The sequence below is a fragment of the Drosophila takahashii genome, chromosome 3R, assembly GCF_030179915.1.
Source record: "Drosophila takahashii strain IR98-3 E-12201 chromosome 3R, DtakHiC1v2, whole genome shotgun sequence".
Classification (NCBI taxonomy): Eukaryota; Metazoa; Arthropoda; class Insecta; order Diptera; family Drosophilidae; genus Drosophila; species Drosophila takahashii.
In genome coordinates this window covers 8,375,468-8,391,309 of record NC_091681.1, presented here as the reverse complement: position 1 = coordinate 8,391,309, position 15,842 = coordinate 8,375,468, and the positions used below count along the sequence as shown (strand labels likewise).

Genomic DNA, 15,842 nt, shown 5'->3' with positions numbered 1-15,842 from the left:
TCGCCACCGCCTCTTCAAAGGTTTCTCAGAATTCCTACGAAGCATAAAGGTCTTCGATCCAGAGCTAATGTAATTGGTTACTTTAGTTATTACTTCAACTTAAAGATGCTGTGGTGCACTTTCGACTATTTGTCCATCGGTTTGTTCTTGGGGTTATTCTGTGCTCAGTCTTTAAAAGCAACTGTACGATTCTTATGTATTCTGTGTGCATACTTTCCACTTTTTTATACCTGTGGTATGCGTGTGTTTGAGAGCTGTGTGTTTGCACTGGAAAAAATCAAGGAACAATTCTGCGCCTATTTATTTTTATCTTCAAAAAATATATAAAGTACTTGACTCTTAAATGGAGGTATCACATACCTAATGATCAAAAGATTTGTAAAATGTGACAAAGTTTTGTGCTCAAATAAAATATGCTTGGCCCTTATTTAGCATACATCCATCTGAGCCATGAATTTATAATATTCATTAAAGGGATAGGTTCAAAATAAAGCATTTTGTGCTCAGAAGTCCGGGGCCACAGATTTTTTTCTGAGTGTATATGTGGCAAGCATTTTAAGCCCACTGTTATTGTGGTTTCCTTCTGATCCTTCGCCATCCTTCGGCTCCTTTTGTCGCTTGTCTTCTTGCCTTGATGCATTGACTTTCAGGCCTCAAACTGCCGTGACTTAAATTTTGTGTGTGTGCTATGAGTCTCTGTGTGTGTATTTTTAAAAGCCCAATTTTTTCAGAGCCTTTAGGTCTACATCGCCATAGTAATCCTCGCTGTAAAAAGCAGAAACGGGAAGTATTAAATAAATAAAAATTCTTGCTAAATAACAGTCAAAGGGAAATTTCGGTTTTAGGGGTTTCCTTGGCCCAGCTCTGATTTGTTTAATTAAATTGCTTTGTCTCTTGCCAGTCACGCTCCGAGGAATTTATGCCATGTATGTACATGGTTAACAAGTCAAGAGAATTTGATTAGGTAACGCAAAAAGAATTTTATTTTTGTGCGTCCAACTTCTGTTTTGTTTTTCCCTGGGTTTCTGCTTAAGCCCTGAGCAGCGCCTCGGTTTGTGTTGTAAATTGACAAAGGAAATATTTATTAAAACCGTAATTAAAAATAATATTGTTAAAATCTTGTTACGAGCACTGCGGACGGGAGGGGTTCAGCCGGCTCACAAGGATTTGTGGCCTGACCAGATAAAATGGAATAGCGCGAACGGGGGGAGGCCGAAAGAAAGAAAGAGACAGAGTAAAGCAACAGGACGTCAAGGATTAAAAGACGCTGGCTGGGCTGCCTTCTGGCCGCAATAACAACATTATCAGCGAACAACAAATTGCCTTTAAAGCGCAGGCAACAAGGACAAGTGCGATGGCGATGAACAGGCGAGGCACGCTTTTGCTACATGCATGTCCTCTTATCCTCCACAATCCGCCACACTTATAAAAAGTGTTGCAACAAATTTAAAAAATGTTTAATTATTTTTTTGAACGCAAATAAAGATAATAAACTTGATTTAAATTTTTATAAAAATCATAAAACGAGAAAAAAAAACTTTTTTTTTAATTTAATAAATATTCTTTAAAAAATGTGATTAGAGTTTTACAATTTATATAAATTGATTTTTTTCGTAGGGTAATCTAGTTACTTTGCAAAAATAAATCAAATGGATTTTCTAACTCTTACTACTTTCTCTGTGTGGATTTGAACACTTGGCTTCATATAAAATGCGCGCTGTGTGTGCGGATCTGGGCAGCGAATGACAAAAAGCGCAAGGCTATTAAATTAAATTAAATGGAATTGACCAAAAACCAAGGACAGCACTGGGTCCTTGTTGAGAAGTCAGCACCATAAATGTAGCAGCTTATTCGCCGCCCTGATGGAGATGCGGATCATGATGGTAGGGCCAGTAGTCGGTGAGGGGGTGTAAGCTGCAAAATATGGCTCTTGTTTAGCGGTCCAAATTGTTTTTCTTTTATTTACGCTTCTCGTTCTTTTCGGGGATTTCTTGGCCAACCTAGATCCCTCGGATGTTGTACCCCAGGTTCTTGCCCCCGCTATATATATATTGACAAGCAGTTGCCGGCTCATAACTTTTGCCTGCTCTCTAGTTTTATGTTCTGCCTGTGCGTTTATATCATCATTAAAATTAATTAGAGTCAAAATGTTAAAAGGATTTCATTGCCAGGCGGACAGACTCACAGAGCAGTCCGCTGGCTATTATCCATCAAGAGTTACTATCCCGTTACTCAACTTCCCCACAGTGTCTGTTCGTCAGGGTGTTTCCCATCTCGTATCTGCACTGCGGTTAGCAAAAGACTGCTGCCCAGTTGCTACTGCTGCCCAGTTTCTACTGCTTCCCAGTTGCTACTGCTGCACGGAGAATAAAATCGGGTATTTGGTCCTTTGAAATATAAGTCTTAAGTAGGTTTAGTTAATACCCACCCAATTATCGAAAAAAGTTCATGTATGAGATATGAGGTAACAAATCAAGAAATCTCGCTTTGCTTTGTTTAAAAGTAAAATGGGATTTTTTAATTCCTCTTCTGGCCTTTTGTCTATATAGAGTTACATTCCTAGGAAAAGCATATTATAATAGTTACGCACAAAAAAAAAACACGTTTCGGTCAAATTGATATGCCCATGGTACATTTCTGGCATATCGTTTTTACCGTGCAATACAGATTTCTATGCCGGAGATTTTATGACTTCAAATAAATAGAGCGAGATAGCGCTTAGAGTCGCACGGGTGGAAGGGGAAAAGACACTGGCCTGTTGTTTACATTTCGCACATATCAAGTCAGAATTGATACCACATGACGTAAGATCGATCATTGTTTTATATCAACGTTTTTTGGGTGTATGTAACGATTCTTATAATTATAATTGGATATATATATTAATACCTATATCCTCCAACACATAGTTTATCATTTATTTATTTCATTCTGCAAAATTTTCTCTTAGTGATGCAATTACATTCGCTCTGGACACTGGTGTAATTTTGTTAAACTTAAATCATTTTTGTTTATAAAACACTTGTATGTACTACTTCCGTTATCCGTTTTGAGTCCTTTTTTCCGGACCTAACCTTAGTTAGCCGCAAACATAAGCAGGACACACAGGATTCTTATGGCGAAATGGGGGAAGCAGCAACTTTTAATTGAAGATTGCTTACTTGCTGCACTTAACTGCCAGCCCGCAGCCACAACGAGAGCATTCCAAAATATATTAAAGTAAAAGATGACATCCAGCGGTTGGTGTGTGGTGTGTTCCAAGGACCAAGGACATGGGGGGAAATAGAAACTGGGAGGTGGCGAGTGGCATTTAGAGCTGAGCCAAGAGCAACATCAAACTGAATGGATGCAGGCGACTTTATGCTCATATTTGCCCGAAAATTCCGAGAGCTCTTTACGCGGCTTTTCTATGCCAAAAAGAGCTTATGCGACACACACAAAGCCATCCTACACACACCCACACACATAAAGAACGACAGGAGAGAGCAGAAAATGTCCTTTAGCAACAACTTGTGCCTTGAGTTTGTATAGTTTTATAATTTTTATTTAATTAGTTTTAAAACTTTTTTCCAGTGCGCCATAAATGCACACAATCGCAGGTTCACCCATACAGCCAGAGACATTCGCACACAGGCGAAAGTTAAAGTTGCCAGCTTTTATGAGTTAGTGGGGGCAAAAGGAAGCCCTACCCAATTTCAAGCCCCACCAGGACCTTTATCGAGGTACCACTGCCCATGGTTTCCCCCCTCCCCCTACCTATTTCCCATTTTCCATTTCCCTTTTCCCCTCAGTAGATCTGTGAGTATAAGTGTATGTGTGCGTGTTGCTGGTTCTGCCTGCAATTGTGTTGATAATTTGAAAATTCATTTAAAGTTTTTGTATCGCGTTTTTGTTTATAGAATCTAATGAATAATTAACGAAGTTCTTGTGCATTTGAAAAGACGTCAACGGGCGACGAAGGCAAAGACTTCCTGGTCGCTTCGAAATGGCAGCCAACTTTTCATTTGCCGCAAATATGGCTGGCAAAGTTTCATGTTTACTTATTATTTACAGACTCTAACGACAAGCAAAGTAAAACGAGCCAAGAGAGTACGATATAGTAGGATTTCCCCAACTACGAGATACCCGCTATTCACTGGTTTTATAGACATTTTTAAAAAGGATATTAAAACAAGAGAGAACGCTATAGTCGGGTTGTTGTCCCGACTATCTAATACCCGTCACTCAGCTAAAGGGAGTGCGAACGCTGTGTCGGGTTGGTGTCCCGACTAATAATCGTAACTCAGCTAAAGGGAGTGCGAGGGAGATAGATATATAATTTTTGATTGCGTATAACTTTTTAATGAATGGTCCGATTTGAAAAATGTCTTCTACATTTCGATAGGTATAAATATACACAACAAAATTGCATTTATACTTCTCGGAAATCTGTAAAGATGTGGGCGCAGGACCCATTTTAAAATCGTTAGTGGGCGATTGTGGGCTTTAGAGGGGGCGTGGCGCTCGGCTAAAATAAACTTGCGCTGCGTAGGAAGCCAAAGAATATGTGTGGGAAATCTCAACCTTCTAGCTTTTGTAGTTTCTGAGATCTCAGCGTTCATACAGACGGACAGACGGACAGACGGACAGACGGACAGACGGACATGGCTAGATCGACTCGGCTAGTGACCCTGATCAAGAATATATATACTTTATGGGGTCGGAAACGCTTCCTTCTAGCTGTTACATACTTTTGCACGAATCTAGTATACCCTTTTACTCTACGAGTAACGGGTATAAAAATTGAAAAATACAACAACAATTAAACTTTTTAACTAATAGTGCAATTTAAATTATTTTTGTTATGCCGATAGATATCGACAGATGAACGCTGCACGGACAGACGAATCTACTAGGCAATTGATTCTGATCAAGAATAAAATAAATACACTCTCTTTACGAGGTAAAGGCTCGTGACAACCGCACCATCAACAAAAAATGTTTGTATATTCGACTAAATAAATACTTTACAAAATATTCTCATTCGGTCTGCTTTAGTAAAATATGTAAGCATTTTGATTTAAAAATCATATTATATTTCTTCGGGCCGAAAAAGAATATTTTAGAAAGTATATTTATTAAGTCGAATATACAAGCATTTTTCGTCCTTTCGATTGTTATGATCGTACCATCTGGGCATATTTTCAATACTGCGGCTATATATAGTTGTCGTCACTACGTGAACTTATAATTCTTAATCTGCGTATTACGGGTATAATTTTTGGCAGTGGCCGACACATTCAAAACAAATGTTTTTTTGCATACTTTTTAAATTTCAATTTCTTTGTACTTTTTACTAGAGGGGATGCTTTTCCCCATCCCCCAGTGGATCCGCGCATGATTTTGGATTCTGCCAAATTGATTTTGTAGAGGAGAAAAATGTTTGGTACAAAGTGTTGATTATTGCAATAAAAAATATTTGTGTTTTTAAATTTCTTTTATAAATACAGTTACCATGTGAAGAAACCTTCACAAGCCATATAATTATTTGTCCGCAAATACTTTAAAGAATGCCTAAAGATGATAGTGTTTTATCAAAATTGATTATGAAGACAACCAGGTTGTTTGTTTTTTTTTTATATATTTTTTTGTTTTTTGTTTTTATGTATAAAATAAAATTATAAGCTTATAAACAAGGATCACTTAAATGTACAAATCTCTAAATTTTACGCTTCAATTTGAACGATTCTTTCATTCCTCGATGTTCTCTATATTTTGTTTACAAAATTTTGTGTCATTTTCTTCGAGCCTAAATTTGCGTGGCAATTTCGATATATTTTATAAATGTTGAAAACAGAAACATGAAAAGATACCAACAGTTTGACTCAGACGAAACGAGTGAGATTTATAGATTCATAAATTAGAAACAGTACAGAAGTCAACTGAGAAAAACGAACATGGCAGGAAAATAGTTTTTGATGTGATTCGAATTTTGACTTGAGGCTGAGTATTATCTCGTTTGATTTTCATTTGAATGGTGATGTGAAGGTTTGGATTTTTGGCAGGATGGGAACTGGGAATCTGAGTTGATTGATCTTGTTGTATTGTTTTTGTAGTTGTAGTTGCTGTTGTTGTTTAGTTATTGTTGTTAAAGTTGTAGGTTCTTGTTGTAGTTGTTATGTTTATGAGGAGGAGGAGGAGGCAGCTTTGGTTTTTTGCGCGCCCTTAGTGCGACCTTCACTGTTCAATCCAGCTAGAAGCTCGCTCTTGCGGATGCTCTTCAAATCCAGATCGCCGTAGTAGTCTTCGCTGTAATTGTAAATGGGACCAAGGTAAAGAGATATGTCAGAATAGGCCAGAGATATGGATATGTGAGATGTGACATGTATTGAGTATAGACAGTGGAGAGTGCAAGTTTAAAGGGTGAGGAGTGTGGTGATAGATGATGGGTGTTGGATGTTGAGCGGTGCAAGCGTGGCAAAAGAACTCAAACTACTATTGGTATTTCGGAAGTGGCTTGAACACCTCTAATTCATAAAATCAGAAATATCCTTAAAAATTTTATCACTTTGGAAGGTTTTTCAAAGTAGCCATCGATATATGGTATCCCATAATTTAATTGAAGCTTTTTTTTTAGGTACCTTGAGACTTGGGTGTGATACTTGGACATTTGGACTATCATAGAGAAAGAATTTCCAATTATCGGAAGGGAAATGTCGTATTTTCTAATTTATCAGAACTAGATTTTCTTATTATAAATGGGAAAATCCGAAAACGACGATCCCCGCAACCCTATACAGTTAAAATTTTGTATTTTCGGAGTGCAAAGCAAGACAAATCAAAAACGTGCCAGCCTAGGGAGCAGTTGCTAAAATAAATTTCAACTTACCACCCGGGAACATCCTCGGGATCCTCGCAGTTGCCAGTGCCATCGCTGTCTCCAATCTTGAACACTGTGCCGATGGGGCATCCGTATTCGCGGGCCACGCCCTCCAGGCAGATGTAGTACTTGCGGCAGTCCTCGGGGTGGGCGTGGCGCGAGAAGGATCCAGCGTTAGCCAGCTCACCGGCCGCGGGGCAGGAGAATCCGTTGGCCACCTCTGAAGACATGGGATTATTCAGTCATTTGGTCTAGCACTCGCTTGAGTATTTCTAACTCACCTTCGTTCTTGCACTCGGGCACCTGATCAGCCCACATGCACACGCGAGCATCGCGATCGTAGGCCAATCCGGGGGAGCACTGGTATCTGGAGGGCTCGCCGTTCCAGCAGTTCCAGAAAACGTCGCATTTGTTCTCATCGGGGAAGATGCCGTACAGGCGGGAGCAGTGGGGAGTGGTAATAGGGGGTTCTATTATAAAGAAATTTAGATTTTAGCTTGATTTACAAAAATAAAATCATTTATTTACTCTAATAAGCTTTGTATTTTTATATTTGTATTTGTATTAGATAGTCGGGACACCAACGCGACTATAGCGTTCTATCTTGTCTCAGTGACAACTTACCCAGCTCTGTGCGATCGCCGCAGTCCACGTTGTGCAGATAGTCGCAGTTCTCGGTGAGGTATTTTGAGTCTGTGGCATCAAAGGCCAGACCGTTGCCGCAGGTCTTCAGCTCGGAAACGCCATTGTCGCACTTCCAGTATTTGTCGCACGACGTATCGTGTGGGTAGAATCCGAAGTCATCGGGACATTTAAAGCTACTTTGGGCCACAGCTGTAACAACGATAGAAATTTTATCAAAAATGTGTTAAGTTTACAATTGGATCTTAAACGAACACGGTCCGCTTGAATCAGTGTACAAAAAGCTATGTGTCAATAGCGAATATTTTTTTGTGTAATCTAACGTACGACACGTGGCCTTTCCTTTTTTTATTGTTGTCCAAAAATTTGAGTTACAAATGAACCCAAACAGTCATTCCAAGGAAAATCATAGACGAAATAAGGAATCCCAACGATTGAGCAAGCCAAGCAGATGCAGATACACACGTATCCAAGATGCTTATTATCATTATGATGGCAAGGCGACTCGACGATGATGTCGCTGGGCATGGCCATTTGTCATCTGGCCCAAAAGGCATTCACTTTAAAAAGTCTGATGTCTGACAGAGAGACGACGGTTGCCAATAAATCTCGAAGGCAACTTTCAGCAGTCGTAGACACACACGGATCGCTGACAGCTCAGGGCCAACTGCATTTACTTTTGTTTCGTGCGATGTTTTTTTCTCTCCCTCGTTTTTGGGTATGGAATTACACCGAACCCTGTGACAGAGAGTTGAAGCACCTGAAATGCGCCACCAAGGACTTATCCCCCGCCACCTCCTTTTCCATCTACATCTGCACCACTCGCTCGTCTGTTTTTGTGGAAGCTGAGCTCAATGCAACCGCAGGGCGTAACGAACTAAATTGCATTTGTACAACTAACTAATGCGGTATTTGCCGGCATTTTCTATATATTCGGCATGGAAAATCAAATGGCAGCAGTCAAAAAATAATTACCCACGTGCAGTCTGGCATTGAAAAGAATTTCGCCCCCCATTGATGGCCCATGTGTGTGTGTGATAATCTAATTGCAAAGCCGCAGAGTTGCGGTCACGTTTCATTTCCAATGTTCATGTTCACTGTTCAATCAAAAGTGCGCATCAATTGCCTAAGCCGTGGGCTAAGTCCGGGGTCAGGCTCCACGTTGGGCGCCAGAAGGCTCGCGGACTGGCCCCACGTTAGGCGCCACAAAAGCAGGTGCAAAGCGCCTGGGAAACCGCATGAATGCAACAATTGAATGAAAACATAGAAAAATCAACTGATTCGTTGGCCTGCATAAACAACATGCAATTTTCATTTTGTGTGTAAACTAATCAAATATCAAATTTTACATTTACGCAGTGGCCACGCTCGCGAAAGAGCCTCGAATAAATCAAAACTGTGGCATCCATAAAATTATTTGCCGACTTTAATTAAAAACTGTTATTTTCGCTGCGTATTCATTTTTGCCATACATATATGATTGGCTTAGGCAGTCATTTAGCCAGTTCCGATTTACAAAAAAAACCATTGCTTGTTTATTCGCTCTACGTTTTGCGCTTCGCATTTGTTTATTGTAATTTTGTTAATTACGCAGTTTGATCGCAGCTTCAATTTAAATTTGAATTTAATAACGCAGCTGGCACGTTTGTTATAATTTTTAAATTCAAGGCATTCTAATTTATCGCCGCTTGTTATGGGAGTCTTGTGAGATAAGTCTGCGACATCAATTAGCCGGGCGTTTCACGGTTGGAGGACGGCCATTGGCGAGCACTTAGCCAGATAGCCCAGTAGCCTTCGCTACTCTAGCTGCAGTAACTTTGTTTCACCTTTGTTGTTTTCTGCAACAGCCGCAGGAATGGACCGCAGTCCTAATGCTTTTGCACACACACATGCTCCGGGCAATGATTGTGCACTTACAGCTGTGTGTGCTTCCGGCCACATGTTTTCTAAGCAATTACTGAGACACCTGGCACAGTGCGTATGCGTAATATTTTGTTAAGCCTAACGGTACGGTGGCAAGGAAATTATCATCAAGGTTTTTTTGATTGCATTCCTTATATAATATTTCGCAAGTTCTAACTTTTAATAAAAATGTGAAGCAGGATAAAAAACTTTTAAAATGATTTTATCGATGATTTTATTGCTAGGGGAATTTATGTGTATTTTAAGTCTTCTTAAAAGTATTTTGCCACACCAACAGTCCAACCCAAAAAGTGACTCACATACTTAACATTTAGCCGGAATTCAAATAAAAGCGATAGCATCTAACCATATCACTCGCTTCTTTATCCATTCTTTATCTAACAAGAGCTGAGATTCTGTTGACATGACATAACGGCTAAATTAGATTCAGTAGACCGCAAGACGAATGAAAATGAAAGCGAAAACCCCGGCTAGCCCACATTCTCGTCGAGAACCGGTTCGGCCAGATTCTAGACTAACTACTAACCCACTCTGAAGTCTGGCAATCGAACTGTCTTTTGTTCTCGACGGTGCCGCCCGGCGCACCTTGGAAATAAATAGTTTGACCGGCATGCCAATGCAATATACAGCATTTGTATATGTGTGTGCTCCACTATATATGGCACAATCTGCTGCGACCACGTGAGCCAGCAAATTATTTATAAGCTAGTTAGACTGATTGCCTGGTGTGGCTTGCTATTTAATTTACTGTTTGGCCATAATTGGTTTATCTATCAGCGCGGAGCGCTTAATTACATTTTTTGCTCCTTTGGCGCAAACAATGCGGATGGGTGTCGCTGTTTATGTGCATTTAAATAATACATTTTTATTGACATTTTAACAGTTAAACCGACATTTGTGTTGGTCTTATTGGTTGATTGCACACCATTGGCATTGGCTGACCCCCAGTTGCTGTTTATCATTCGTACATCCGCTCGTCCATTAACATAATCATTTAATTAACCAAAAATGTACACAACACTGGCCTGGCACAAATTACAAACTCTATAAAGTTCGTTTTAATGAAATTAATTTATGTGTTACTTAAATGACAGACACTGTCAAGATGCAAATGAATTCATAATTTAAAATTAACAAATGACTGCGTTAGCAAAATTGCAAAATTGCAATTGCCCGTGCGATTTTCAATAATTCATTGCCATATTCAGTAATTAGATGCGAGTGATACATGCGTATCGATACCATAGCTAAGAAGAACAGTATCCTTTTCCGAGCTGCTTATCTCTTGGTTGCCTTGCAGGGCTGACAATCGTATCGTCTCATGACAAATGATGACAAATTCCCCTTGCATGCCGGCCAACTCAGTTGTCAGCCCATAAATACCAGTATCAGAGCAATGAACCCCGGCGGGGGGCGGGGCATTAGCATTTGGCATGCTAGCAAACAAAATCACAGGCATTATGAAGGACCAGGACACGGACCCATAATCGCCGCCAGCTCCTGCGGTTGCAATCACAATCCCAATCGCAAGTTGCCTCTTTTTGAGGCACTCGGCACTCGACAGCACAAGTGTGTATCTATCATTTGCCGGGCTGTAACTCCGCCTGGTGTGGTGTTATTTTTATCGTTGTTTGTCTTCTTGTCTGGCAAGACATCGCCGCCGTATAAATCAAGAAAATTGCTGACATTTAAGCACGTTTCGTTGTGGAGCCTTTGGCCCGTTAGGTATTTACCCGGCAACAACAGCACTCGAACATTTCCGCTAAATGTTGCCGTCTTCCAAAAACAGTTTTTGCATACGGTGCGCCGACAACATCGTAATGATATTTAAATATTTGCCCACATTGTTGTCGGCCCGGTCCGTATGTGGGTTAATCTGCGTTTGAATTGTTTTGTCTATTGTTTGTCTATTGCCCGATAGTTGTTGGCTGCGAAGTGCGCAGAAAACCCAGTTTCGTCTTTTATTGGACCACCAATTCGATAATATTATGGATTGAAGATAGAAGCAATATTCCATTAATGAAAAAGTAGATAACAAAACTCAATTTAATTAGCTAAAATATTTTATTTAATAGCATATATCCTTCATTGCTGGCAAAATGTAATCTTTAAAAAGTAGGGGAGAGGTCTGTAGGTTGAGACACCTTTTGTTTTTAGTCTCCCATTTGGACATTCGCTTTTGAAACTTCACGTGTTAGGTACCGATCGAAAGCTTAGTCTTTTAGCTGTAAAATAAAGCAAAAAAAATTTTTTTTTTCCCTTGGGAAAACTAAAAAATATTTTTTTTTGAAAAGTGCCAAAAAATGACAATTTGAAAAAGAGGTCTGTAGGTTGAGACACTTTTTAAAGTCAATAATACTCACACAAAAAGTACTCCAAACTATAAGGAACTATTTATTTATGTTAATTTAATCAATTTTAGCTCGTCCTAAATCATTTCCCATCCATTTTTTAAGAACTTAGACCAAATAACAATCAAAATCAAAAGGCTCTTTGAACATTCACTTTTCCCCTAATATCAAAGAAATGTACTAGGCAGAAAGCGACCTCTGTTGGCCTCAGGCCTTTTTGTATGAAAAACGGGTGTCTCAACTTACACGCTCAAAGTGTCTCAACTTACACAAAATGGGATGTTTCGGGAAAAAATTAATAACTTTTGTTCTGACTGTCACATTAAGCTGATTCTTTTTTTAATTAGTTAACAGTTAATATACTAATGTTTTAAATCTCTTTCCAAGTTAATTTAAGGACGTTATTAATTTTAAATGGAATTTTGAAAAAAGTAGACAACAACTTTTTTGGTGCAAAATGGTACACGACTCTCACAGCTTAAATCTGGCTAGAGCCTGGCTTATAATGTTTTCCCCAAAAGTTTTGTCACTAAAAAGGACTAAAAAAAAAAATAAGAAATATTTTTTTAGTGTAAAAGTTTTGAGAAAATTGAGTGTCTCAACTTACAGACTGTCTCAACCTACAGACCTCTCCCCTATTTATTTTTGGTTATGTTAAGTAATATTTTCAGCTACATTTTTTTTAAATGTTTTCATCCCACAAACTTTTTTTTATTGCTTTGAACTTTTGACATGGGTGCAGTGTTCTCGAAATCCCCAATAGTTTTGACTTGTCACAGATCGAACAATAAATCCGTTAGCCCAAGAAGACGACTTAGCTGCCATTCATGTATTTACCGCTGAATAGATATGACTTTTTTTAAATTTAACGCATCGACGATGGCGCTTCTGAGAAAAATTGATTTTCAATGCTTGGCGGTCGCCGCCAAAAGTGGCATGCAAATTGAGTTTTAAAAGCGCTGTTTTTGGCCCTCCCCGCTGTTGGCCATAAATCAGCATAGATAGCCGGGCGCGTGTGTGCTGTCCTAATGCAACCTATAGAATTCGGCACATCCAGTTGCATGTCGGTTGTAGCGGCCCTTTTGTTGCCACAAAATAAAAACTTTTCAAGCGTGACTCGCTACAGCCCCTTGCCACACAGGCAACAGAAAAATAGAAAAATGGCAAAATTTATTTTGTTTGTCTTTGGCCACATTCTTTTTTTGCAGCTGCGGTTGCTGTTAGTTTTCGATACCGAACCGCAAGAAGGGAAAAATATAATCAAGAGTCAAATGCGGAAATTTATTGTGTGCGCTCTCGTTTTTCGGAAATCTTTGGCCGCTTAAATTGTTTATCGCCGCGATTAGCAGGCTGGCTGTAACTTTTTCGACCCCCACTTAAAGGGAAGCCCGGCCTTTAATGTCGAGCCGAACAAGCGAACAAGTGAGCAGTTGAACTGGCAAGTGCCGTTGCATAATTAATGCCAACTTGAACTTGACAATGCACGGCGGCTTTTCATCAAAATGGGCCCATTAAGGCCTTTATGTTTCAGGCCGTTGTTAAGTTTAATAACTTGGAAATTGCTGGTAATTAAAATTTAGCAGCGAAATTGCTTTTACGGCCATGCACGACTTGGCAGAAAAAATGCATGGCACGCAATTCGCAAGCATTTTTAGGTTGAATAACCAAAAAGCGAACGGGTTTGGATTTGGATTGGGTATTTTGGGGAGTGGCTGCGACGGTTGCGTAGTTAAAATTCCTAAGCCTAGCCCAGTTGTAGCTCATCCATTAGGCATCTTTGTGGCGGCTATCTAAAGAGCTTTTCAATGTCAATGTCAGAATTGGCGTATCTCGACTCGACCACTCCCCATTAGAGTGTGCGAAATTAATGCCAGAAATCCGAGTCTTTTTTCTGCTGGTTATCTAATGCAGCCCGAATCTAAATATCGCTTACAACACCGAGACCGATTTCGCAATCGAGTTGCAGCCGAGCCAGACGATCGTCGCTGTTGTAACCTCTCCCAGCTTTTAAGGCGGCTTCGATGAGGTAATGAAATCGAACCAACCGAACTGAGCCAAACCAATAGATGCGGAGATACACAGATGCATGGATACAGATACTGTGCATCGTAACCATATCTGTGTATCTGCGTGGAAAAGTCAGGCTGGGCTGAGACTTGCTTAATTACATTTCCCTCGGCTCGGCTTCGCTTTTCGTTTCGTTCCAGCTTTTCGCTGTACGCTGCTCGCTTTTCGCTGCTCGATTTCGTTTCATTTTCGATCGCTGGTAAAAATGGAGCAGTGATAGTTGATTTACCCGTCGTTGCACAAGCACACTCTCGATTTTTGCACACTGACACTTTCAGCACTCAAGTGTCCTTCATGTTGCGCAAGCGGAAAAGCATTTTCCATTTCCACTCGCCATTATTCATTTCACTTAGCTAGCTAAATATACATACCGGCTCCGAATAATGCCACAAACACAACGAAAAACTTCTTCATTTTGCGAGTGTAGTTATTTGATTTTTAGTTGGGATCGGGACTTGAACCGACGGAACCGCACTTGAAAAAACTGAGACTGAAACTTTTAACTGAAACTGAAAACTGCGCTCCACTGGCACCGACGACTTGAAATGTGTGTGGTTTCTGGTGGACGGTAGCTTTTTATACCGCTGCGCATGCGCAACGTCGCGAACAATCCAGACGTCTGCGCCGCTGTTGGCGTTGGCGTCGGCGTCGGCGCAGGCAGCGGCTGAGGCTGCGGCATTGCAACGGTATTTGTAGCAGCCAGCTTTTCGCTCGCTACGTGGCCGAACCTCTCTCTTTCACTCTCTCTGGCCTTTTTCCACCTTCGCTTACCTCAACTTACCTGTTTTGTATGCAGGCAGCGCCGCCGACCGCGCTGCCCACGTCGACGCCGGCGTCTATTGTTTTGTGGCCCAACCATTTGTCAATTGATCTTTTTTTTCTCTTTTTTTTTACTCCGGCTGCCTGCGCTTTGCATTTTTCCTTTTCTTTATTATTTTTTTATGTACTTTTTTAAGGTGGGTGTTGCAAATGGAATTTTTGCCTGAAAAAGTTCACAGCACTGTTTTTGTGAGTGTGAAGTGTGTGAGTGTGACTGTGGGCAACTCGCATTCAATTTGTATCTGCAACTAATCACGGCTGAGGGCACGGCATCTTGCAATCCAAAAGATACGTAGTTTTTTTCATGGCTGAACTTCACCTTTTCTGCGAATGAATCATACGAGCTCTACATTACTCGAGTCTTTGTTTATTTATAAACTTTTTGTCTACTCCTAATTATTTTCTAGCTGACAATGCTGCCTCTGCTTCCTGCTAACTAGAAGATGGTTAGATTCGTGGTTGAACTTTGTAAGTTTTGCGAGTGAGTCATTTATTTCTATATTATAGTACATTTCAGTCACAGACTGTTCTTTTGTCCATTTTATACAGATAGTAATTAAAAACTTTTAATATATTTTCCAACAATCTTCGTAAAATAAATAATATATAAGAATGTGTACAAAATGTACACTAATTCGGGCGTCAAATATTTTAGTTTATATTTTGTTAAATTTTAATTATTTTAAACATTGTTTATTTGGTTTGGATGTCTTATTAAGAAATTCTGCTAGTCAGTAGAAGGTAAATGCAATAGAGAAATATTTCAGTACCTTAATCTGATATCAATAAAAATATGTAGCAACTATTTTTTTGTTTGGTAACTCCGCAAAATATGACTCTTTTATACACTGTAACTAATTTTTTTTTTTATTCCGCTTTGGAAAGGTAATATCCAATGTAGAAATTGCGTATACGTCGCGTTGGCTGTTGCAAGCGAAACTCATAGCTTAAAGTTAATCAACTACATTAGCATGATTTCCTAATGCGATGGTCAACCGGTGGCAATGCAATTCGAATTATGCATCGATCTCCCGTGCCCCTGCGAAGTAAATAAAAATAAACAAACGTCGAGAGCCATTTAGCCCATAGTCACAGTCACTCAACTGGCTGGCATTTAAAACAGGCCGTCATCTCGAATGCAGTGCGTGCCAGTAAAAGGTAGGCCAGCCAGTTGTTTTTGT

General features: G+C 39.9%; 1 protein-coding gene across 2 annotated transcripts; it reads right to left on the bottom strand.

Annotated features, from left to right (window-relative positions):
* Window positions 1–608: 608 nt before the first annotated feature.
* Window positions 609–14,405, bottom strand: Gasp (Chitin binding Peritrophin-A domain-containing protein Gasp). 2 transcript variants are annotated; one of them, XM_070217574.1, is made up of 5 exons: window positions 14,214–14,405; window positions 7,484–7,693; window positions 7,141–7,329; window positions 6,869–7,079; window positions 609–765 (listed from the first exon to the last, which is right to left on the bottom strand). In XM_070217574.1, the coding sequence occupies exons 1-5, from the start codon at window positions 14,254–14,256 to the stop codon at window positions 711–713; spliced, it is 708 nt and encodes a 235-aa protein (XP_070073675.1). In that variant the 5' UTR covers window positions 14,257–14,405; the 3' UTR covers window positions 609–710. The 2 variants fall into 2 exon arrangements, with proteins under 2 accessions (XP_070073675.1, XP_016993482.1); XM_017137993.3 differs by lacking the exon at window positions 609–765 and adding an exon at window positions 5,653–6,288 and having other exon boundaries at window positions 14,214–14,402.
* Between the last annotated feature and the right edge of the window lie 1,437 nt (window positions 14,406–15,842).

What these genes read in the sequence shown, in the direction of transcription:
- Gasp (XM_017137993.3), bottom strand. Translation starts at nt 14,256, where the DNA reads ATGAAGAAGTTTTTCGTTGTGTTTGTGGCATTATTCGGAGCCG. An exon ending in CGGCGATCGCACAGAGCTGG is followed by an intron (nt 7,330 to 7,483) that starts GTAAGTTGTCAC and finishes TCTTTATAATAG; the next exon opens with AACCCCCTATTACCACTCCC. An exon ending in CCCGAGGATGTTCCCGGGTG is followed by an intron (nt 6,289 to 6,868) that starts GTAAGTTGAAAT and finishes TTACAATTACAG; the next exon opens with CGAAGACTACTACGGCGATC.